We start from the raw sequence: 26,181 nt of genomic DNA, 5'->3' as shown, positions 1-26,181 counted from the left end.
TTTTACGAAAAGTCCTTTCAGCCGCAGATGTTCGCATCATCCTATTTGAATGTAGCTTGCAGCAATTTCCCCATTACTTATTTCTCAGCGTCTCAATGTTAATGTATTTCATAGACATCTCCCCCATCTCGTTGGACTTCGCTTAGAGGTTAAAATTTGTCTAGCGCTTCAGTCTGAACGGAATATCAAAAATAATCTTATTAGATCTACAGAAAAACTGTACCTTTACTTAAAACAAATCTCTCGTTTTCATTTTCGGTATTATGATTGTCATTTTAATTAATGCAAATTATTGATTCAGGCAATATATATAAACATATAAAGTATTACCGCACCATTTTCATTATCTGCCTCGGAGTCTGCCTTATAGTTATAGGACATGTAAGCTCGTGACTATATATAATGGCGATGTAAATGGAATGACCACGCTTTACATAACGTTGATAACGTCCTCCCTTTTATGACGTGTTAACGTGTTCATAATACACAAACAAATGTTGCCTCAGTATTTACACCAAAATTGTAACAGGATGTCGCCGCATAGCACCACCATATTGTTTGGTAGTAGTCTGGTAATGTCCTTGGAGCACGCTAAATGTAGGCCCACATTTAGCGTGCTCCAAGGACATCCTGTAGTAAAGGCTCCGTATTTAACATACACGAGTAATTTGATTCAAAAAACTGGATCGCTCTAATGAGGTACGATAATTGCTAGCTCACCATGGATTGTAATCCATCAAAATTAAGCTTGTTAACGTTCGTTTTCTATCTCTCTTTTTTTTTGTAAAACAGACAACACAACCGGTACGAAGTCAGTGTACACGACTTATGAAGGACACGAAATAATGTTCCATGTCTCTACAATGTTACCATTCTCCAAAGAAAACAAACAACAGGTATGTAGGTAGTCTTCTTTCAGTCGTTTCATTGCGTTTCCCCACTCACTGTGTGAGGCCTTCTGTAGAAATCAAGTGCACCTATCTGGCAGAAAGTAACATTAAACTTGTGTATAAGGTTGCTGTTAGGACGTTGACTGAAAAAAGGTGAAAATTCTTTTGCTTCGTTGTTTCGTTCATGGAGCCGCATTTTACGTTGACAAAACTCATCTAAATCCGGAGATTTAGAAGTATGTTAGTTGTACTGACATTTGACGAACAATGTTATATAATCATATTACTCTGAGTTATGAAACCGTTAACTATTCCTAAGATACTGCAAACTGAGTAGTTTGGAATAAATGTATACCCCATAGCTTACTTGTTTCAAATTTGGAACCCTTGTCGAACCCCTTTGGAACCTCTTTGGAATTTGAGATAAAGCTATATGAAATTATTTTTATGCATGCAGATATGATAATCAATTTAAGACTAAAAAAGGGCCGTTTACTAAACTGAGTGGAATTTGCATGTAAAGGTCACTAGTTTTAATATTACGTCCATTTGTTTAATTGGATGCACAACGTAGAATGTGAAATCCTCAGAGAGTATAGGTTGGCAATTATTGTACAATAAGCAATAACATTTATTACCAGGTCGGTATGTAAAGGTCACATGAACCTTCAAACTATAAACAGCTAACAGATCTGAAACCGTCAACAACTTATAAACAACTAACTTATCTCACTGAATATATGATTACATTTCCCTGCATGATATTTTTTAAAAGTCTCATCAATTTTAATCTCAAATTAAATATTCACGCTGGACTAAAGAAATGCCTTTATACCCAGAAAGATATGAGCACTATACTTAGAAAATGCTTATATAATTTATGCGCTTCCAAGCAATGCAATCTTTTTCCTTTTAAATAAACTAGGTTGAAAGTTGAACTATATGGTGTGGTAAACATCATCATTACTATTGCCGGAGTCAATTTTCACAGGCGACTACACGCCCCCCCCCCCCCAAAAAAAAACATAAAATTTGAAAGAGAAACAATTTTGTGAATATACTAACTTCTCTCGTTTATGTAAGAGGGTAATAATTTTACATAATTTGGTGGTTATGATTATTCACATCGATTTTATTATTTTTCAGTTGCATTGTAAATGAGTACTGTCTTTATAACATGTAGCTTGATACCCGTCCTCTAATTAAGGCTATATCATATATAACACCAAATGGAGAAAAATGCTTATTTACTGCAGAATACCTGTGTAGGTTTTCATTTCGATCCTAGCAGGATCTTCTTCAGATCTTTGTTACCCTCTGAAGAAGATCCTGTTAGGATCGAAACGTCAGGTCCTCTGACTTTTAAATATATATATATATATATAACATCAAGTAATTATGACACATAGTTTAACGTCATTCAAAGTCCTTGCTAGCATAGTTGATGATAGAAACCATGTCGTGTCAAGTCGTGCTCCAGTAAGGTTAGAACACGCGTCACAGTTCCGTGGCTACAACAAAAAATTAGTATACGTTTCAAGTGCAAAAAGTTTTACGGAATGAGAGCCTCCGGATGAATAAGTCGAAGATTTCATGAACAGTTAATAACATTTAAACCTGCATTTTTATGTGTTTGTTTATTCTCTGTCTCGTAACAAGAGAACAGTATAAGTTTTGATTGTTATTTTAAGTATGCGGACTCAAAGTAAAAATATCAATTATTGGCAGTGTTCATTATCATTAACGAAGCATAGCGATACCGTAGTTAAATGAGGTTCGTATAGGAAATTGTTAACCTGCTCACTTATGGAAATTCTGGAAACAAATTAAAATATTACATGCATAGGCCAACGTGTCAATGTCTGTTTTGCCGTTGTGATGTTTATAAATGATTATTTCTTTCACATAAATATATATCCTTGTATAATTTCCTCCATAAAAAGCACCCACTTCGCCCCACGCTCCACCCCCCCTCCTCCCCTCCCTTTCATATATCAGACAACTTCACCTAATGTCTTCTCACCCGCCACACGTTTCTGGTATCAGCAACGGAATGTATTCTTAGGAAGCAAAAGCAAAGAATAATTGAACAATAATCTTTTGACCCTCATTTGGGAAAATAATTCTACGAAATTCATGCCCTCCGTACTGAATGTCCGTAAGCTATATAACCTCGGTTTTAAGTCAATGTTTCCGCTGGGTGGTATTTCCCGTCACCCACGCATGTTTTCGAAATCGTGTCAATGATCTGCAGGATTCTTTTACGATATTCCAGTAATATTAAACTAACTTTATTAATTTTGTTTGAAGGTTGAGAGGAAGCGTCACGTGGGCAATGACATAGCAACCATCGTCTTCCAGGAAACCGAGAGCATTGACGACGAGCCGACCTTTAAACCTTCGATGATCAGATCGCATTTCACCCGTATCCTTATCAAAATTGAAATTATATGAAACTTTTGAATTTTTTGAAATTAAAAACCAAATCGGTATTTGTTGGTGTTACACCTCCCATAATTTAGTCAGTTTACCAACCCCCCCCCCCCCACCCACACTCCCCCTCACTTTCGTTTCCCTCTCAGTTTATGATGACGATGATGGGGTCGGTTTCTGGCGTGGTAACTCCTTTAACTATAAAAGTATCCGTATGCAAGATGAATTGTGGCGCTGTTTGTCTGTTCCAAATCAAACACAGATCAATTTAAAGGTTCTTACATAGACATGTATGATTGTAACTAGTAATGCTTGAATCTTCTTAACAGTTCCCTAAATAGTAGACGGAGCATGCATGCATGCATGCATAAGTATACATGTTTTACTCTTTAAACATTTCTTTAACGTTGTTTGCTTAAGATATTTTCGCCCTTGTGACATTCAACAAGCAGGACAAAACACACAAGTAAGTATAGCCTCCACTCCAATGTTTCAAAGACAATTTTAGTAAAACAAAATATGAAGAGGGATGTTTTTTTTTTTCTTTTTTTTTCTTCTTACTGAATAATTGTACTTCAACATTTGCAAATTCAAAATTTACACGATTCCTTCTTCTGTGTTTGATCAACTTATTTTGCTTCAAATAAAGAAAGAATGTCATCTTCAACGACATGTTTATTGAAGTAGATCCCAACAGTTTTACCAATAATTTCATCAAAGTTAATTTACCGAAAAAAATCAAATGCGCTTGGGAAGGACTTTATAGTTACAATGGTTAAGAATCAGAATAATTGACAAAACATTTGGAAATGTTTATATTTTCAAAACGGGAGAACGAACGTGTTTTAGAATTTGGCGGTATGTTTTGTTTGCACTTATACTGAATATAAATGTTTCATCCTTCATAGATTGCGAGTGTTTTCTGCAGAATCCGTGCCTTTGTTTGGACCGCCATTGCCTTCGCCACCAGTATTCGATGATTTGGACGAATTCAGAGATTTTCTCCTAGTAAAACGTGAGTTAATGCTATGTATAGAGATACTTGCCTGCAATATTAAGGAATCGCCTATAAATATAACCAAATTAAGTCTAAACAGTTTACATAGTTCCGTTTAAAATTGCATAGCATTTTCACAATATTGGATATGATCTCAGGTCAATAATTTATTTTGATCCATGCTAAATAAAACTAAATTAAAAATGATTAAAAATAATAAGCAACAAGAAAATTTCAAAAAAAAGAAGAAATAAGTAAACAGCAGCAGGATTGCTATTCGATTGTTTTTAACCTTCATGTCGATCTATCTAACGTCATCTAATTTATTGCTTTTCATTGTGCCAGATAATTAATTGGTTAATTACGTGTAATTACTGTTACAGTTATCAACGGCGAGAAAGCTGCGTTTAATACACCAGTATTCGCCTACAAACGCCAGCGCACACTCGACATGCTGATCAAGAACCTGCAACAAGAACTCCAACCGGAGGTAATGAAGGTATGATAATTAAAACCAAAAGAATAAACAACATAACACGAAATTTAACATAATATATTCATAATAGAGATTTGTACCATAGCCTAACCGCAAAAATAGTATGCCTTATCAGAAAGGAGGGTCCTACCACCGCTTTCACACCACCCCCATTTTCCTTGGTTGCGGAATTATTGGTTGAAAGTAACAACATTTTCCCCGGCTGAGGTTTATGTTTTTCATTTTTTTTCTTCTTGTACTTGCTATATTTTGCGGTTCTTTGTAATACTTACTCCAAAACAGTTTTTGTTTACAATTAAAATTTTTCTTCTTGCTTTTTCGATCTACAGCAAAATATGATGAACAAACGATCATTGAGTGACGTCATATCTGAGCCTTCTTGGAACTGGAGAAATAAGAAAGAAGAAGCTAGGCAGTCAGAATTTGTTAAAACTGGTCAGGTAAATATGCTACGGCTATAAGTTATGTTTCGACAACAGCCATTGGCAAAGGTTTCACGTCATTAGTTATGACAGATGGGGTCAAATTTTTCCTCAAATTATCACGCAAAATAACGTGAAAAATGACAATTCACAAATCCAAGAAATCAAATAAATACATTTTTCTCTCCATTAACCATTTCCTTTATTTTATGTTTCTCTGTATTATTATTCTTCTTCTTTTCTTTTCAGCTCCTGAAGTTAAAGACTATTGTGAAGGGTGATGCACCAACAAGCCTTGCAACCACAAGTCTATTGAAACGAGAAGTAAGTCCCTAAAAGTTACATTTAAATGCCATGATGGGTAAACAATAATATTCCAACCAGTTCAGGAACTTTTCAATATTTACGTTCCATCGGAAATTTCTCCATTGAGCTTCAACAATTTATTCATTACCAAAACTAAAACGATGCTAGGTTTCATTCACTACTATCGTCAACAAGTGTTAGGTCTCACTATATGAATTGTCAATTGCTCCGTTAACATGGAATTTACATCTCTCCTCGCTTACATGTCTCCTATACATACGCACTCCGATATCTACCCTTGTCTAAGAACAGGTTACATTCTTGCATTGCGCCACCGATGACCTAAGGTCACTATCTCCTCCTTCCCCAATCAACCAATCAGAAGTCTATGCACGCATGTTGATAACAGGATTTTCGGCCTTCGTTTCAAGGCCTGGTTTTGCTTTCTTGGTGGACTGTTTGAAGTCAGGATGAAGTTCTCTTCATTAAGTTTCGCCTATTACGCATCCCAGCTTAAGTATCGATAAATATTCCATGTTTTTTTAATGCATTTAGTTTCCTCACTTCTCTCCTAACTGTCTCCTATTACATATAATTGTTTCCCTTTCAAATGCACAAATCATTTACTAATGGACGTTTCTTTTTGAAAGTTTTTTTCAAAGAATAATTTAATTGTGTTCCTTTTTATTGTTTATTTTCAATTTTCAGCCGTGGGAGCCTCAAGTCCTGTTAAATGATTTCCCACACGATATTTTTTGTGGAGACGCCTGGGGTAAGTTTAGAACTGAAATTACTTCCATGCAAAGGCTATGGTCCGTCAGTGTGTACACTTAATTCCAAACATATTAAATGCACTGCCTTTGTTCTTGCGAAAACAAGCAATCTTTAAACCGTATTAATCCGTATTAAACCGTAGTAATCCTGTTACTTTCTACTTATTATCTCTGCGCATTTTTATTTCTATTTATACGTCATTAGGTAAGGTTTGTAAACAATAACATTTGTTATATCATAAAAAAAAACATACTGATAATTAAGCGATGAGTGAACATTGCCACATTTCGGAACGACTGTGAATTTGAGGAACCTGTAAATTTATGAATTGGTTCATCTGAAAGTATCAAAACCTTACCAACATTGTTTATAACCAGCCAGTATTCCCCTGCTCTTGTTCTCCACTGCACTTGTTACCCCCTCCCCCCCCCCCCTTACCCCTCACACCCACTGCCTCTTAACTTGGGTGTTACTTTTCTATTTATTTTTTTTGCGTTTGAAGACAAAACATAAATGATAATTTCCTTTCAATTTATTTTCACAGGAGACAAATTACTTGTTGCAACTGACGCTGGAACGTTCGTTATTGAAGGTAATAAGCAAATAAAAATAAATATTTAACCTTTTTGGAATGCTTCCAGCACGTTTTTTATAATTTTAGACATGGTATCGTTCAACTGGTGGCAAATTATTCCTGAAGCAAAAAGCTTTTAGCAGCTTTCGATTTTAATAATGAATATTTTCAGCAGGAAGTATAGAGACGCAAATGGTTTTCTCTTAAATTTATAACAATTAAATGTCATATATATATATATATATATATATATATATATATATATATATTTATATATTTTAGTATATATATATTTATATATATATATACATATATATATATAATATATATATATAAATATTGGGATTAACCATTTTTTATGAGTGTGCTTAATAACGTGGAAACCATAGGGAAGTTTATATATTATATATATTATATATATATGTATATATATATATATAATATATATATATAATATATATATAAATATGGGATTTACCATTTTTTATGAGTGTGCTTAATAACGTGGAAACCATAGGGAAGTCGTGCGAGCACTTTCTGATTGATTTATATTTATGATGGCAATTACAATCAATGAGGAATCTAAAGACATTTTTTCATCAGTATAATTTTAATGTCGTTCACTTTTTTTATCCAATTTTAGTGCAATTTCGTATGATTGTTTGTGATAGGTCATGGGTTTACTATTTTTCACTTCTTCCTGGTATTTCTCTAAACGCATTCACATAAAAAACGCCATGTTCAAATTAATGTTTCCTATTCGAATCATGTGTAAAGATGGTTCCGATTGTAAAATAAATGATCACAGCGTGTCTAGAAAGTTACCAAATTCTGTGCAGGCAATAATGTCAGATTCAAAGCACCATGTACGCCCTCATTGACAGTTTTAGAAACCTATAACGCGCATTCACACCAGTAGAATCACTGTGGCGTAGTGGTACGGACTTGTCTGTGACACACCGACTCCTACCTTCGCCTGATGAGTCCCAAAAAAGGACGATACCAGTCGTGAAGTGGAATTTTTGCAGGTGTGTTGATCTTTAATATAAGTATATACGATTAATATAGCGTTTACTTATGTGCCTTTAATTTAATAGAGGGCGTCAGTCCACGTATGATGTTTGATAAATCCGCTGCGATTAAACAACTGACGGTCGTTGAAGCTCATGGATTACTTCTCTTCAGAGCGGATAAAGGTAAGAATATTCACCATGTCATGTAGTTGGACCGATATTACTATTAATAATGGACCACAGCCATTAGGCTACACTCAGTTTGTAGTCGGTGATGTGAGGGTGGGAGGATAGAGGGAGGGGGGGGGGGTTGTCGGCAACAGGTATTGTTTTGCTGACTTTAAGTATCAAAATCACTGGAATTTTAGTGTCATGTTTGTCGATAAAACTATCTGCTTTTATAAATAGTCGTAAATACTGCTCAGCAAATTGAGGGGGGATGTTACCAGTTTGCAGTTTGTAACCTAAATGTAGCAGACTTTCAATTTATCATTAATGGATCACACACCCGTTATACCCCAACGTTTCCTAATCCCCACACCTCCACACTTTCGTCACGTTATACTATAGCATACTTTTTATATAAGTGTAAAGTATTGATCTCGAGATTTTTTTGGTCTCTTTCTTTGACTTCGATTACTTGATTTTATGTTTAAGTGGGTGGCATGTAGATGTTTTATTGTGATCATATGCAGGTATGTTTGAAAACAATCAGTATTTGTCATATTTATTTTTAACTTTCAAGGGTGCAAATATTTTTCGCTATGCTGTTTTGATGTAGTCCTAATTGTCTTACATTTTGCTCTCCTTTTTGCTTCTTGCTTGGTTCAGGTAAAGAGGGACGTATTTACGTCTTCAGACTCTCTGACTTTGAAGGAGAGGAACAAACAGATCATATCAGGACTAGATCAGACTGCAAGGACCACAAACTGGAGAAGACAAGAGGTAATAATCTTGTACCAAATCTACCTTAAAGGCATTAAAGACTGGCCCCAAACCGCGTGCGGCCATCTGAAAAAGTTAACTTTCCGTTGCTTGCAAGTGACGTTTTGTTCGTGTCGCTACAAAATGCAGACAGTAATGAAACGTGAAATCTTGTTATCTTTAGCTGGACATGAGATTTCCATCGCTGTATTGTGTGTTCACTGTGCTGTGGGTATTGACCGCAGCTGTATGTACTGACTGTACACTAGTGTCTAATTGTCGATGGTAGCAAGCTGTACGGTGTGTGTATTTTCTGGGATCGATGGTGATGTCTAAACTTCTGTTACACCTCATTCTAGGTCAGATTACCGGCATTAGACGTTTCCTTTTGCGCGAGTCTTCACACCCTTTAACTCGGGCTAGGCATGGGTTGGTGGGGCAAAAACAGTTCAAGAAGTGACACCAACAATTGAGGGAGTGGGAATATTCTACTGTCATGTAACTTGTGAAGTTATTGCATACATGATGGGGACTGCGCGGTAGGGAAGGGGTGGGGGGCGCTACCCGCATATACCTTGTGACCAGGGTCATATTGACATGTCAGCTTGGAACATAGTTTCGTCCAAAGGTCAAATGAGCCGCTCGTTTCAAGGTTCCTGAGTTCCACGTGTGGTTTCACAAATCCGGTAGCAATTTATGCCCCAGCCACACACACCCACCCCCCCCCCCCAATGTGTATGAATTACGTATGCCGAATAACAATTTGATCTTAAATTTGTGGAACAATTTTTCATGCATGTCTGACTACACATCACATTTTTTTACAATTTTAACATTCATGTTGAATAATAACAATTTGATATGATTTTGCCTACACAGGATGTACTTTATTTGCTGTGAGTCGACCTGGTGGCAGCCATCTTCGGATGGTCGTTGCTATGGGCAAGAAACTCTCGCTCTTCACTTGGAAGCACAGCGCGGCGTGGTCAGCTTGGTGTACGGTAGCCGATACAGACACGATCGAAGGATTTCAATTTGTGAAAGTACGTACTGAATAACTAAATTGGATATGGTATTTACTGTATGAATTTACAAAACTGTAATGTTAGCATGAGCTGGTAATTTAGTTCATAACGATATATTCAAAAGTCCACCAATTATATTCACTTTGTTGTACGACTGTACAATTACCGTACTACTGCATAAATATGACCCATATACGAGCTAGTCGGTATTGGTAAAATTATGTTTATTTTTGTGATGTGAAAAAATATGGTTGTTGTGTTAAATATATTACTCTATGTTTTACGTTCCGTTACTAGCTAGACTGCAGTCTTGTTAATATTATTACATTTATTTATTTCACTCTTTAGATTCACTGCTATGTACCGTGACCTACCCAAATTGGTTACAGTTTAGCACTGACCCCCTCATTGACCCATTTCCGGTTCACTCCCCCCCCCCCCCAATGATCATATTACTGTGCTAAATACAGTGTTCTCTATATTAGGAATATGCATTTCCTTCATTCAAGTATTAAACCCCATGCATACTTCTTCTCTTGACACTTTCAGGAGCTCCCAGCTGGGGAAGTTCCCTCCGTAATGGCCCTTGTAGATGGTGTTGGTGGCGATAATGAGATCTGCGTGGGCCATAAACATCAGTTTGACCTCATCAACGAAAGGACTGGAGAAACAAAGAAGCTAATTCATCTGGACTCCCAAAAGGTCAGTTTCTTCTTCGTTTGTTGTTGTTTTTTCTTTTTTTCGAATTTGTTTGTTTTTTTATTTAAAAATGTTCTTTGGGAAGTAAAAGAATTTGCCTGGATTTGGGTTCAGTATCCTGCAAGTATAGACACATTTGTTTTGACATGCGCATTAGCATGAATTATGACACTCCTCATTTGTGATAAAAACAAAATGTTCAATATCATCTTATTTTTATGACAGGTTTCGTTTGTATCAGTGTTGGACATCTACGAGGAAGATGAACCAGAAGTTCTTCTCTCCTATAACCGTAAGTATAAAGAAACCGGATTAGCCTACCACCCCACCCCCCTTACCTCCCACTTACCCAAACTCAACCCTACCACGCCTATATATACACCCTAACTTATAATAAATATAGAAATATAGACACTGGTGAGACTTAACAGTAGGTTATTATGATATCTTGTTATTGTTTCGATTTATCGATAATTTTCTGGAAAGGCTTTGTTGGGTGAACTAATGTCGTCCATACTTATGAAGTCTTGTTTCTGACATGATTTAAATGGATCAAATTATCATTGTAAGGAATGGGTGAGGAGGGGAGATTCGAAAGTGGAGCGGGGGGGGGGGTAGGTGGTACAACGACAAAACCTATAGCATCTACCAAATGAATGTAACATATATATGCCTATGGTTAGTTAAATTGGTTGGTTTGTGACAAACGTAAGAGAGCGAAATTAGTAAAGCTACGGATACTTTTAAACACTGACAGCATTCATCGTCTGTTTCTTTTTCAACAGACATATCAAAATTTGCTCATCTTGGTAATGATCAATCGTCGGACTTTGATATTCATTGGAACGGAGCTCCTACTGGCATCGGTAAGTTTCACTGGTCGGTGTGAAGAGTGTACTTCCATAACATAATCACGAGGTTTAGCAGCATGAATGAACTTCTATGTTAAACGTTGCCGTATGTTTCGTTCAGGTTCTCTTTGCTGTTAAATACGTAATTAAATGTATATAACAGTAATTTGAGACAGCTGGTAGCCAGGCAGAACGTACTTCTCCAATACCAGCCTATCAAATCCACACTAGTTTAGCCAGTGCAGTTTCACGAGGTACCACTACTATTATATAGGTCACAAATGTTCATATATTTCTAGAATAATCAAAATTTTGCTTGAAAATAACAACGTTACTTCAACCCATAATATTATGCGCAAATTCTCGGAGATGGCCCAGAACATAATGTCATAAAGTGGTTACAAAAAAATATTTTGATAATTTTTGAAGAAGGCAAACAATTATGTTTTTTCGAGGTCCAAACAGTCACACAGTGTTAACAATAACAAACACATGGTACCATCTTGTACTTATTGTCACTGCAAGAGACATGATGGTATTGTTAACAAATCCAGGTTGATTTCTTTTTGTCACTAAATTCAATAATCCGACAAATGGAAAGAAAAATTCGTCACCACTTGCTTATTTTATCAAACCCTATTCGAGACCTTTAATATGATGAATAGAGCTACCCCGCGACAACCTAAGAAACATTCAATATTGTTCCCTATCTCTTAAAAATCACATGTTTGCTTTGTTGCGTCAAGTTCAGTTAAATGCATGGAATCTAGGCATATCACACGAAAATTGTGAGATATGCTAATACGACCACATAGTTTATAAAAAAAAGAACCTACAGAACATTAGGAACATTGTTTGACAGTCTTGGTACAATTTTATGGCAATCTTTAATAGCATTCACACATTTTCATGTGGCAGTCTTCATGATAGTTTTATACAATCACGTGATGTTCCTATTTGTTTGACAGAATACTTTCACTAAAGTTGTATTACTTTACATGAAAGCAATACGTAGGGTATGGATAAGCTGATAAGACTTACATGTAATTTATTATCCCCGTTAGCGAGCACAATTACGACCATTAACCTCATTTCGAAAGGTCCAATTTTAACCGCAAAACGATTTCAATCGGTGTTAACGTAATCTTACGGTAATCCCAGACAGAAATGTTTTCCTCGTATATACTGTACTGAAATTCTATATACATGGTCGAACGCCTCTCACTTAGATTACCACGCTCATTCATCTGCAGCTTAATTATTCTTTCTCTTAATGAAGGTACAACGTAAACCATATATTACCTTCCATACCCTGTGGGGTATTCATTTATTCCATAACTTGTTATAGGTTCAGTCGAGAAAGTTAAATCTTGATATACAAGCATTGTCTCTCCTTCCCAAAAGGGTTCCTTTCTTGATTTCCCAAGGCACTAATTGTCCCTTTTTCTTAGAAACTAGAACATCGTGATATGAGTCAGTTTTTTAGCAGTTAATTTCATTTCATTAATTATTTACTTTGATAACTTAATTTTTTAATTTTGTCAGATCTTGATTTTTTTTCGGATGTCAATGACATATTTTTTCTATGTTGTCAGCAAAGCAGTATATTTTTCAGGAGTCACTCTGAATCTGCAATCTAGAGCTGGGCCTACATGTATTATGACCGTTTGTATGCTATGTTAGGATGTAATTTCTTTTTTCTTTTTTTTTAAATTGTGAAATCGTCACCGCCTGATATTTTGCTATCTGTTTTCCCCCTACAGCTTGTGCTTTCCCTTACATCATTGCCTTTACACATCATTCGATCGAGATCCGTTTGGTCATCAATGGGAACCTGGTACACACGATGACCTTTCCAAAACTCAGGGTGATTTCTACAAAGGTATTTATATACTTCTAAAATGAGAACCATACTTTAATCATCCCCTGCAGCCCTCACGTACCATTTGCAAAGATCCATATTTCAAACTCCCTCTGTCGTTAACAGTGACCCTATCAAATTTGACAGAACAAAATATTGTTTTAATAATGCGGCATCGTTTTTGCGGATATTTCCTCTTAATTGTACACATATGGAACCTCTTGCAGGAGGTCGTTAAATGGGAAGGTACACTTCCTCAGTAAAGTCAACACCACTTGAAACTTCACTTGCATACGGGCCAAATCCATATATGTATATTCATGAGATGTGCCACCTTATCATTGTAGATTTACCACAGAAGGATTGAGAGGAATGTCTATTCCAAATGGGGAGTAGTTTTCGTCGAGAAACATTATTCATTTCAACATTAGTTGTGTTTTTTATTATGCTTTTGTCGTGAATTTAGCATGGAGATGTTTTTAATGTTTTTTGCGCTTTATAAGAACTTATTATTATTATTATTATTATGTATTTTGAAAAAGAAAATGAGCGAAAAGTTGTTTATTGTGATTTCTTCTCGAATGGGATGGTAACAATGCCTTTTATAGAATAGCACAAACATTGCGTGGTAGTCATCACGTCTATCACTATACTTAATGTGTGTTCTCTTCTTCTTCAGTGTGATATGTATTTTACCTCTGCAAACAATGATTTCCTTCAACCAAGCCCGAGAGAACCCATGAAGTCCTTCAGTCCCATGGCAAGTCCAACATCTACACCTCCAGGTAAATTTAAAGAAAAAAAGTTTTGTCTAATGTTGCCGTATAGATAAGTATTAGTTGTTTATGCTGTATGGGACAAATACATTACAGTCTCTCTTGTGTCATATATGTATTTATTGACTCAATAATCAATCAGTAAACGTCTTTGTATATTTTACGCGAATATTAAATTAATGAAGATACCAGATACGATTTAAGCAATGCAGTCAATTCAACATTGAATGTCCTCAGCACACAACAAGTGATCCCGAATCACATTCTTTCAATAATTTTTGGCTCTTTTCTTTCTTATTTTTTTTTATTATTTCCTAGTAGCCAGCTTTCTATTTCTGACCGCATTATTCAAAACATACATTGGCTAAATGCAGGAACGATAAATTGCAACATATTATCCAGGACTCTTGTTTTCACTACCTGAAATTCTCACTTCATATTTTGTAGGTTTGTCACCATCGAGTACTGGAGTAAGAATCCTCAAGATTCCACTTCTCAGTTTGATTGGTCAAATGCCTGAGAGACCAGGGGCAACGCCAACAACACGCGTCAAATCTTTCATTTCACCCCTTGTCAACAATTGTGACTCGCCAGAAATGACATCTCGTCGACCCCACGAGGATAATGGACTAACCCTAAAAGTGGACTGCAACATATCCGGTTCAAACGGATCCGTAACTGTTAAACCGCCCCCAAACAGGCAACACCGAGAGTATTCAGACTCGGGTTATGAAGAGTCCGATTATTCCTTCGAATCGCAAGATTCGCTTCCGGTGAAACCAATGCAATCACCGAAATTGAATGGTTCAGCCGAAGCCAGGCGGAAACTGTTCGGCTGTCTGAAATCCCCTCGACAGCCTAGAAGAGCTATCAGTCCTCTCGCTTCGGACAGCAGTGCGAAGGGAGAATTCTACTCCGGATCCAGTCCATTGAATTCACCAGCCATGCGTAAACGTATAGACTCTTGCCATTCTGATGTATTCCCGCCAAGCCCTAACTGGGAGAGTAAGGAAAGCCGAACGGGTTCATTACTGTCCACAGATTCAGACACCAGTTTCCATGACTACAGACCATCTAGAAGTTCGCTAGTGTCGAACGACAGTACGAGTAGTAACTTTAATGATAGATCACAGACGGAAGCGGAAATGCGCGCTGAACTATTTGGCAAGCATCCAAAATTAGAAAGATTAAAGGAGAACTCCATTACCATGTTTAACAGAGAAATAGACGATACTGGAGTCCAAGCTTCTAGCAGTAAAGGTTTGGTTAGACCATTTGCGCTCTCCTTATCAATGGATGATGATGATATCGATTTGAAATGACCCTTCATTTTCGTTGAGATCTTCAGATATTTGAAAGACATTAGTTAGGTTTCAGATAGTTCTATTAGTGTTTACTTAATGACAAGTGCAAATATTCAAGTTTCTTTAAGATCATCATTATTGGCCCCAAAAATGCTACAAATTCAATTAATGGTCACCCATGCTCAAACCTCCAAAAGGCATCTTCCATCCTGGAGACATTTTAGACTCCTCAATGTCAATGATAATAATATTTAACAAGTAGTACTTTTGAAAACTGTTAAAAAATTCCAAGCACACTGAAATTTTGGGGCCAATACTGATGACTTCGGTCAGTAAGAATTAGAACATCACTTAATACATTTTGATGCATGAAAAATCATCATTAAACATTGTACTAACATACATCATATGATGCAAATTAACAGTTTTCTAATAAACGATGAGACATTACTGGAAGGATAATCTGAAACATAATTTGGAAGAAAGTCTGTAAACATTTGGATGATACTTTCTTCCTGCTAACATATTTTTTAAAATCTTCCATTAGACTTGATTACTTGATTTGTAATTTAAAATGCTCTGCCCAAGTACTTGCTATAACAGTCTATATTATCTGATTGTACTGTCACATTTTAAACTCGCCAAAGTTTGCCAGTGTGTAGATTATCTTCATCAATAAGTGAAATGGGAAGAGGGGGGTGGAGCTGTGGGAGGGAGGAACAAAGTGCACCTGAAACACCTCCCCAATGTACAGTCATAGTTGCCAGTGAAATAAATTCCTCCCTATTCAAGGGTTTTAACAGCAAAAGAGGAAAGGGTAATTGCAATGGGTTCATTGCAGCAATGGTGGGTCAGCTTTAATAAATACATGTCATATTTTCTTGTCGGAAACGAAGAGACAAATTGTTCTTTTGTACTTTAAATGTGGAAGAATCCTTTGTGCGAGCACTTGTGAAAATACAGTATGTGTGAACTTAATGTGTTGATAGTTAAAAGGTAAAAACAATGCACAAAAATGTATCAAATATGATAATATATAGATCTATGTTGTTAATAATTGTTGTTAATAATAATAACTAGAGTATATGTATATATATATATATATATAAACTATGTAGCTATGTGCACAAAAGGTATCTACTGAATATTCAAATTATCACACATGACAAATATTTTATGTATCAAAAAAACTTTTATTATTTTTTACATTCCAGATTTTCTTATGTACATTTAAATGTATCTTCTCCTTATGTTTTTTGTATGGCTTTAACATGGGTGCCTTGCATGTTGTGTGTTTGCTAAAAGATATACTTGGATTTCTATCACCATTTTTTACTGTTTTATGGAACCAGTCAGTCAGGAACACACATATTTATGTGATTAATGTACACTTTAGTGTCAACAATTTATTATCCCTACACAAGGATTTTGTAATGCTAACAAAAAAAAGTGAAGTTTTTTTGCACTCAAATTCTCCTATACAATATTGTATATATAGATATATATATATAGTTCATGTTTTACAACACACAGCAGTCATGCATACCAACTTTTTTTTTCTCGCCCACTTGTAGGAAAGATAAGTAGTTGTAGTTTACAGAAAGTGCTAGATGAGCACCCTCTCTAGTCCTAAGGAACTGCATGGCAGTGTGCATAGTCATTGGGGGCCCATTGACCTTCAGGGCCCATTGACCTTCAGGGCTATTGGTATTTGGGGCCACATGACCTTGGGGGCCCAAGGCAATTGCTTCATCTATTTATCTGGTACTGCTTGTAATCAAGCACTGGGGTCAACAAGCAACTAGTGCAAGTGGTATTCAGTTAGGGTTGATGGAATGAGTGACTGAATTATAATCCATTAACACAGCTTTTATACAAACAAGTGATGTGTTTTGACAATCTGTCCAGCAAAACACAAAGTACTGCCCAATTTCATTAGCTACTTGCCTTCCCACTACATACAGTAGATAGGTTATATGCTGTTTAAATACTGCTTACTGAAAAAAACTTTGTTACAGACTCTAACAGATTAAGGCAGCAAAAATGGCCATCCAAGAGTTTGCAAGATTTTGAAGCAGAAAGGATTCGTTGGTTCACATTGGGTAGCACAAGAATGTTTCTAAATTTTTTTTCCCCCCAAAACAGGACAAACTGTGTGGTAATTTAACTAGAGAAGGGATCAATTCAAAACACTCTATCAAGCCTAACAAGTTGTCATTTATCTTACTTTTACTATGTGTTGATAACATCATACCTTAGCACCACAGTGTTCAGTCCTTGTGATTCTTGTGTATTTCAGATGAATACATTTCCAAAGCAACATCCCCACAAGAGAGCAAAACAAACATTTCCAATTCTTGGACCAATTATCACATCACTGTGATTGTGGTCAAATATTTGATTACTTTAGCGACAGTTCCAACTTGGAGACAATTTTCAACCCAAAAGGTCATCTTTCATTAACATTCCATGAAAATGTAAGAAATGTAAAACATGGGAGATTTCGAAAAACGTATGAAGTACACTTTCACGATACATATGCCATGAGGTTAAATCCGATTAAGCATTTCTATTGTTACGACAGACAAAACCAATTATCGTCCTGTCTGTCAAAACCCTTTCTTTTGGTATTGTTAGGGAGTCACATAAGGACAACAAGGTACTACTCTGTGATATTAGATAAATCATTCCACAAAATTCCATGGCGATCAAATAAGGCTTGTCCTTGTACTGGTAAACTCATTTCTCTTCTGTTCAATACAATGGTTACTGAGAGTGAAGAAATATCATTCATTAAATCATTATGGCTCATAAATGCTTATATGCAAATGAACGTTTAAACTTTGATAAACATTGAATTTAACTTAAATCAGTTCTTATCAAGTAACAGAAATTTGTTATAAGAATATTACATTCCCAAACACCCTTCCCTCCTCAAACCACCCCCCTTACCACTTGCTGTTTAAATTTTTCAATCAGCAAATGTTAAATAGTAAATAACTAACAGTTTTCTTCTATTTCTAGCAGAGTTGTCTCCCAGTTTTGTTAACTAGTATAATACAGGTCTGTTCAAGTCACCAACAGAAATCAAACTAAATAGAGACTTTGGGTGAATCACTTTATTTTGATGTTACATTTTGTCTTGCTATCCAAGAATCCATAGTTTTCCGACAAAGCTTCATGACTGTTTATTTTCACCAACTTCTTGTTTTGTTATAAGATCTCTTGGAGCATCAAATATTATTCTTTCTTCTACTCGTTTGGTAAATTTTGCTGGAACAATCCTCTACATGATACATGGTGCCGATTAATAAACACCTTTCTTTATATCACATACTTTGCCTGCTTTTGTTTCTCTTTTGTCTTTGAAGTCTGTTTACATTCACGATGTGTTTGTAAAGTAACGTATATGCATCGGTACGGTGTATATAACTACTAACTATAATACTAAGAATGTTTACTTTCACAGTAAATATTCACATCCCACAATGGAGTTCCCTTCAAGGCTTAAAAATAAAGAATTATCTGGATGCTTCATTCGCAAGGATATTTTGCCTACCAAACATAACGGAACTCACGATCCAAAAATAGCAAATGTAACAGATTTAACTGTGATCCATTTTATCTCACAGCCTGCAAAATTTGCGACCTTGTAGGTCAACTATATTTACTTTTGTACTGGCTATACAACAGTTATATTATTCAGGCACAGGGAGATGGAAACCTACGTCAAGAATCTTTGGTAAATTGAATTCCAGTGAGCTCCAGAACATTGGAACTCTTTGAGTGTCAAGTCACTGGCAGTCCATGTACACACCCACACATCTCTAAAGTCAAGTCACAGACATGCTCCAATCTCAACAGTTTTGTTAACTTATTCCTCAAGGTTTAGAAGATCTTAAAAAGAACAGTTCCCATTGGCTCTTGTTTTTATTTTGTCTCTGCTTAAGAGCCTTCCTCCATGCTCTCTACAGCTGTGGATCCGGCGCCATTTTCATCTTCTTTTTTGTCTTCTTTTTTGTCTTCCTTTGTCTCACTAACTTCCTTTTCTTCCACCCATCCATCATCTCCATCATCGTCATCGTCGTCGTCATCATCATCTTCATCATCATTACCATCATCATCTTCTTCCTCCTCCTCTTCTTCAATACCCTCATCATCCTCATCCTCGTCAGTCTTGTCCTCTGCTCCTCCTGTTGCATCTTTACCTCCTCCTGATGAGTCACCGCTATTATCTTTCACCTTCTTCCTCTGCTCCTGGGCTTCTTTCTTGGTTTTCTGATCCTTTCTAAATTCTAAACGGAAGGAACACCAAACATTTCCAAATCAATGTAGACTGCAAAAGATTATTATTGGTTCATTTCCAACACAGACAGACACTGATGGATGGTCTTGGGGTCTCTGAAGTCGACCCCCATGTACTTAGGTGAGAGAGAATAAGAAAAATTATAGACGTGAAATGGTGAATTCTGAGGAATTTTTGGGCTATATTACAGGGATGAGGCAAGGGTAAAAAAAAAAAATCATGAAACTTTGCAAAAATTGCGGTATAGGCTCCAGTTTGCGTATGCTACCGTGTGTTAGGATAATAGTTTTTGAACCCGAGGTAGAATAGAAATCACAGATATTCCGTGAATTCGCAGAAAAAGCTCATGCCTGATATTAGGTGTGCACACAAGGTTGGGGGTTGACGAAAAGGTGGAATCACACCTGACCACCAATAAGTGATACCCAAGGGATACCAGACCTTCCAACTACATATCAAAGTTGCCTTACAAAAATCTTTGGCATGTAGACAACTTCAAAAGAAAACTCATCCATGGTTAATTTAAAAGACGAGTGGCAACATATCTTACAAACAGCAGAACGGTTTGGATGAACTCAACTCATTTCCAAAGATGCAGTTTTGCTTGAAGTTGACGACAACTTTGATTGGCTGTTACAACAATGTGTTACCATAAAAGAGATGGTAAGATAGAAATTACCTTCCAAACTTGCTTGTAATGGCTCAATGAATTCTTCAAACTCCATGTCCCGCAGTGCTTGAAAGACGTCATTGGCACTTAGTGTTTTCCGTTTAGCCTGCAGGGCTTGGTTATTGGCACTGAAAGAAAAAAGTATTCACCTTCATTTATTTCCTTTTTTGTTGCTCTCACATGAGAAATTCTTTTTTGGCTGATTTCCAAATTTTCAAACATGTAAATGATGACTTTCTTGATCAATCAACAAAGTAATTTAAGTGACTTGGACATTATAAACACCTTTAAAAGGAAGCCAAACATTTCCAGGTAAAATGGAACATGAACTAATGACCTCAAGTTTATCCAGCCAAAGCCTTCTATGCTCTATTAAATTAAAGTTGATGTGAAATGATGGAAGTTAAACCTTTTTTCTTTAGTGGCAGTCTATTGGGTATATGAAAGAAATTCCATAATTTTTTTTCATCGCCACAGTCCTAGTTCAGAGGTTTTTCATCCTATGATTCAGGAGAAGTGAAATTTTGGACCTTGTGCCAACTCAGTCTAATATATTTTTAACAGTGGACAACGATGTCACTTCGTTTGGGGGCTGCAGGGACGCTATCATTAGCAAGCTACACTAAAGCGAGAAAAGTTAAAACTTCTGAAAGTGAAATGGGGATTTAGATGAAAATTTCCCAGTGAAGTTGCATGTTAACAATCTAATGGAGAGTTAAAATGTTCCAGAATTCCCTAACTAGGTTTTCTTCATAATATGTTGTTCCGATATTTGTTAGTTGATCAATTTGTTAACGTACGCAAAGTCTGTACACATTTCTGTGTATTGCCTCAAGGCCAAGCTTAGAGTGAGATCTGATCGATTCTGACCAATGTGCTGCACTGACATCACGTCTCAACGGAAGTCAGTGTTAGATTCAAATTTTCTAGCAGGACGGGCCAACATTTGAGGCATTCTATCACAGACACTAAAATTCATCACAGGGCAAGGCTTGGGGCGATAGAAAGACAACAAATGATATGACCGTAAGGACTGGATCCCATTTTTAACTAAAAAATTCCTCTAAGCTACCAAAATATTGGCGATATCACTTTAATGAACTGATATTACCAGGTCAATTTACAGTCATTTCTGAAGACCTGGCACACACACACACTATTACAGTACACAACAAATATTAAAGCAAATTTTTGCAGTTGGTCAACATTTTTATCGAACCCAACAAAGTAATACTCAAAAAAATTATTCAAAGTTATCAAACTCAGTTATCAAGACTATTAGAGATTGCCACAAACTAACGATTGCAATTGGATAAGCTGTTAAAATTGAAAAAGGTAAACTAAAAGCCTAGATTTGTTTAACATACTGTAGTCCAAGGAAAATGAAAATACTTCACTTCTAGTAATGTTTCTCTCAGCATACTAATTCTCATGATATTCACCTCTGACTGTATGCTAAATTAATGTTGAGTACAACATATAAAATTAGATTTGCGCCTTAAGTCATCCTTCACGGGAACACAGGAAAATAGAGAGAAATCATGTGCCGAAAAAACTTACCAGGATGTAGCATAGAGAACAAACACACTAGCAGCTTTAGAGACTGCATTTCTTGCCTCTTTGGACACGCTCACTCCATCGGGAACCTACAAAATCAAGGTGAGAAATAATTAGTTCAATAATATCTAAACTAATCTAATTGTTCTGATCTGCAATAGTCTTGTGATGTTCTAAAGCAGTATCTGCATATATACTAGTGTTCGACAGATTATATGATAATCGGTTTTACCGATTACCGATTAGTTCCTGTGACAATCGGGCCAATGCCGATTACCGATTATTTCAACATTTTCGTGGAACTGGTCTAATTCATGATTTAGTGTGATGCATGATTACTAACTTCTAGGCCAATACAATCAAATATGTGAATGAACTGCTTAGAGTTTCACAGTACAGATTAATGGAGCAAATAAAGAACACTGTAATACATACATGAGGCACTGAACGTTTATAATGAGGAGTCACAATATTGCAATCCCGCCACAACACAGTAAATGACAGTGCTGTGCAGACTACAGAAGGGGAAAAATAGTAGTCATTGGCCATTGGCTACAAAATGACAAAAAAGTTAGGGACAGCTTTTACAACTGGTATTATAACCATTATCAGTGTTGCAACTCCAACGTAAATAAAGTGAAAAGAATATCACACTGAAATAAAATATTCGTTATTTCGTTAGCTGATATCGAAATATATAATCTGATATGAAAAATAATGTGTTAAAGTAAGTTGGCCTGACGTTTCGATCCTAGCAGGATCTAATAATAATTAGTTACGTCGTCCCCCTAAGCTTATCGCGGGTATACTGTAAGATGTTAACTGCCAAAACTGGATAGTATATCGAACAGCATTAGTACAAACTCGTGTGAGGGACTCGCGATACCGTTACACGGTAGATTAGCGCACCTTCCTCGGCTATGAATAGCTTTGAATCCAATGATCTACAATCTTCCCCCGTGGGCCGTTGTGGTTGTGGTGAATCAAAGGCGCGGAAAAATACAATCCTTTATGTTGAAAGCAATAATTGGTTCCAAATATCGGTAGTGCGATGGAATTTGCCGATGCCGATTATCTACCGATTGTCTGATAATGGCCTGATGCCGATCATCTAACCGATTATCGGTCGAACACTATTATATACTCTTGAGTACTTCAATTAATATGGTAAGTCTTATGGCACTCCACAAAAACATATCCAGTTAGGGACACACCTATTGGATACACTGTTCTTTAATGACATGCTTCAAAGCACTTGTTATGACAGTATAAGCATTATCAATATACTTTTTCTATCAGATAAAGGTTCGATACAGTTGATGAGTACTGTCAGTACAATTGCTGTTTATCATGCCACCAGTAAAGAGTGGTTATAGCATATTAAGAAAATTATTCCAATTGGTTGAATGAGAAAATATGTAGTCATGCATATATATGTTTGACTCACAGCATCTTTCATAATCCTGCCTATGACACTTTGTGGTAAGTTGAGATCTTCAGGGCGTTCTGCCATTTTACTGTATCTTGGGGCTTTTGTCACCTCACCTAATGAGACAGATAAAAAATATGACAGGTTAACAATAATTAATAGAATATAATTTGCATTTTAGCAATAGTTTAAAAAATGGGTTAGTTTCTAAATCATACAGTAGTGATTCACTAGCAATGTTTTATGAGCTAAACAAAAGTGTATTGAAATCCCACAAATGTATGAAATTAACCTTTCTGATAACTATGATGAGAAGTCAATGGATCCTGGAGGGCTCTAACAAGCAACTAAAATAAGTCAAAATGTGTGACCAGTGTGTATAACTTGTAGGGAACCACAACAGCTCGCAATTTTGAATGCTATGAAGTTTGTCTCTTATAAACATTATGGTTCATGCATACCATGATGAGAGACTGGATAAATCATTCCCTGCATGTAATAAGCAAACAATGCAAAACAATACAATAACAATACAAATTCATCAGCATGTGCAAAATTACACTGCAAAATTTTACCATTGATCCACACACTAACAACACAAACTAAGTTGTAAGAAGAAGCTTAGGCCTAGATGTATTTATAAACATACTGTAATGAAGAAACCACAAGTGGAAATAGATTCCCTGAGAAGTGGAAAGAATATGAAAATACAGCATGCTAAGAGGATAGACCAATGCACTACCATATTTTGGTTTGGGATTGATACATTTTGTTAACAGGGGGTTTACTATAGTTGCTCATCATTACACATACCGTGCACAACTGAACTGATCTTTGAACATTCCTTTGCATATATTATGACATCTAGAAGCATGGATGCTCAGCTAATCCTCCTTGATTTCCCTGTTTAATTTTTGCTGGCCTAGACCCTGATCAGGAATGAAAACATTTTTCACTCACATATAGGGGCAATACACTCAGACACAACTAACAGTTGCATTAAGAAAGTGTATTCACAGTTTTGTTCACCAGTTTACCTGTATACTAGTACTGTGTAACTTGTTACTACCACATTTATGTAGGCAAATCTGCTTCACTGCAGCCTAGTCTGACTAGACATTGCATCATAATAAAGGGATGCACAAGCCTCATATAATTACTCAAACTAATTGATTTCAAATTTACTGAATTTTGGGTAACTCAGCAGGCAATAGTTCATCATCCTCATAGCTCTCAACAATATATAGCGAGAAATTAACACAATTAAATAGAAGAGACATACATTAGTGATCATATAAATGAAGATGAAAAACAGTCAAGTTGCATAATAGAAAATAGTAAAAATAAAACTATACAGCCACAATGCCACATGAATGAAATTAATGGAGTAAACAAATAGACTGACACTAAGGTCATGGGAATGAAAGTTTAAGAACAGTGGCCACCACCTGCATGTACCAACAAAATATTTTCATTATTTATTGAACTAGGCTAGTTCCCACATGGAGTTGTCAAAAGTTACTGTTTAGTTTACTAATCTGCTTTCCAATCTGCAACAAGTTGCAACTTATTCATTAATGCATGTCCTAGCAGTAAATATACATACAGGCACAATACAATAAAATTCTCTAAGGTTAGGCCTACTACTAGTATAAGTACCAGTCTAGTAATATAAATTAAGGGAAATTGAAAGCATTTACTGTTTGAAACATGTTTGGATGCAAACTGGAAACGTTCATTCAATTGCACAAAGTGGGGCTCATTATGATAGGCTTAGGATAGGCCTACCTAGTAGTAGTAATAAACAAAGGTTTAAACTATGTGATTTCATTTATTTAAAATTTAGATACGACACTTAATGTCTACCCCTAACATATTCACACCATGTGATAATGTGCAATACTTCTACACAATTTATCTTGCAGCACTAACGTGAGCCTAACTTACGTTGCAACAATATTGACAAAGTCAATTGTAACGTGATCTTCGCTGAACTAGTACTAACGTTAGGCTATAGCTCCAATAGTTCACACAAATCGAGAAAACTTGCTTCTCTTATCATGAAGTAGTCAAGCAATAAAAAGAGACCGTGGGATTCTGCTAAATAATTGGTATTTTCTCAATGCCTGTGTTAACGTATTCATTGGCGAAGATGTCAGCTGAGAAAATTCAATTGAGACGTCTAATCGTGTGGCCCATTTCTTTCTTACGATTACGCGCCATGCAAGTTACGGATGCTCTTAATGTACCCCGTACTAGTGTACATTTACGTGTTGGCGGTAAAATTTCTGTCCTTACTAAACAAAGCGGATACACATTTCAGTCATTTCGGTCATTAGGTGACAAGCGAGATGTAGAGTTACCATGTTACATCTAATTCGGCATCTTGACAAAATATGGAATTTTGTCGAGATACCGAATTACGCTAACTTGTCATCAGAGGTAAAACTCGTTAAAAAGTTGAGTTGCCATCAGTGGCGTAACAATGTGCCTGGGGCCACGGCTCCTGGCCCAAAGGGGCTCCTTATCAGGAGGTCCAAGCTAGGGCGTCCGCAGAAATGTTCACAGGGGGGGGGGGGGGAATCAGTAGGTCTTTTAACTGTAACACACTACTTGATACTATCTAAGCGGAGCGCCACCATCAGTTGGCGCGGAGCGTACCACGGTTTTTTTTGTTGCCAAAAAAATACTCCTAGGTCATCGCAAAAGACACTTCCAAGGGCGTTTTAATAATTAAAGTAATGCATTATGGGTCCGTATGCAATGAACATAACTAGAGAACTGTTGGTTGGGTGAAATCATTGAAATGTCAAATGTTTAACTTTTTTTTGAGTTTCCAGGGGGGCAAGTCCCCCCCCCCCCTTCCACTCCGTG

General features: G+C 36.3%; 2 protein-coding genes across 9 annotated transcripts in view; one reads left to right on the top strand and one right to left on the bottom strand.

Moving 5' to 3' along the window:
- Positions 1–18,679, top strand: part of LOC139964132 (GTPase-activating Rap/Ran-GAP domain-like protein 3) — a 190,438-nt gene extending 171,759 nt beyond the window's left edge. For 6 of the 7 annotated variants that reach the window (XM_071965492.1, XM_071965497.1, XM_071965499.1 and 3 more), the window contains 18 exons: positions 793–896; positions 3,201–3,315; positions 3,744–3,789; positions 4,232–4,338; positions 4,704–4,819; positions 5,146–5,256; positions 5,488–5,562; positions 6,253–6,316; positions 6,863–6,910; positions 7,990–8,088; positions 8,737–8,850; positions 9,709–9,872; positions 10,404–10,556; positions 10,779–10,845; positions 11,339–11,419; positions 13,168–13,286; positions 13,945–14,050; positions 14,489–18,679. In XM_071965492.1, coding sequence (XP_071821593.1) covers positions 793–896; positions 3,201–3,315; positions 3,744–3,789; positions 4,232–4,338; positions 4,704–4,819; positions 5,146–5,256; positions 5,488–5,562; positions 6,253–6,316; positions 6,863–6,910; positions 7,990–8,088; positions 8,737–8,850; positions 9,709–9,872; positions 10,404–10,556; positions 10,779–10,845; positions 11,339–11,419; positions 13,168–13,286; positions 13,945–14,050; positions 14,489–15,363 — 2,564 coding nt within the window. In that variant the 3' untranslated portion in view covers positions 15,364–18,679. The remainder of the gene's footprint in view (positions 1–792; positions 897–3,200; positions 3,316–3,743; positions 3,790–4,231; positions 4,339–4,703; positions 4,820–5,145; positions 5,257–5,487; positions 5,563–6,252; positions 6,317–6,862; positions 6,911–7,989; positions 8,089–8,736; positions 8,851–9,708; positions 9,873–10,403; positions 10,557–10,778; positions 10,846–11,338; positions 11,420–13,167; positions 13,287–13,944; positions 14,051–14,488) is intronic. The other variant, XM_071965493.1, reaches the window with a different exon arrangement.
- On the bottom strand, positions 17,481–25,539 carry LOC139964133 (DNA polymerase epsilon subunit 3-like). 2 transcript variants are annotated; one of them, XM_071965501.1, is made up of 5 exons: positions 25,255–25,539; positions 23,326–23,423; positions 21,882–21,967; positions 20,331–20,449; positions 17,481–19,640 (listed from the first exon to the last, which is right to left on the bottom strand). In XM_071965501.1, the coding sequence occupies exons 2-5, from the start codon at positions 23,389–23,391 to the stop codon at positions 19,291–19,293; spliced, it is 621 nt and encodes a 206-aa protein (XP_071821602.1). In that variant the 5' UTR covers positions 23,392–23,423; positions 25,255–25,539; the 3' UTR covers positions 17,481–19,290. The 2 variants fall into 2 exon arrangements, with proteins under 2 accessions (XP_071821602.1, XP_071821601.1); XM_071965500.1 differs by having other exon boundaries at positions 25,313–25,539.
- Positions 25,540–26,181: the final 642 nt, after the last annotated feature.

The sequence above is a fragment of the Apostichopus japonicus genome, chromosome 22 (assembly GCF_037975245.1).
Source record: "Apostichopus japonicus isolate 1M-3 chromosome 22, ASM3797524v1, whole genome shotgun sequence".
Classification (NCBI taxonomy): domain Eukaryota; kingdom Metazoa; phylum Echinodermata; class Holothuroidea; order Aspidochirotida; family Stichopodidae; genus Apostichopus; species Apostichopus japonicus.
This window is presented reverse-complemented; position numbering and strand designations above follow the sequence as displayed.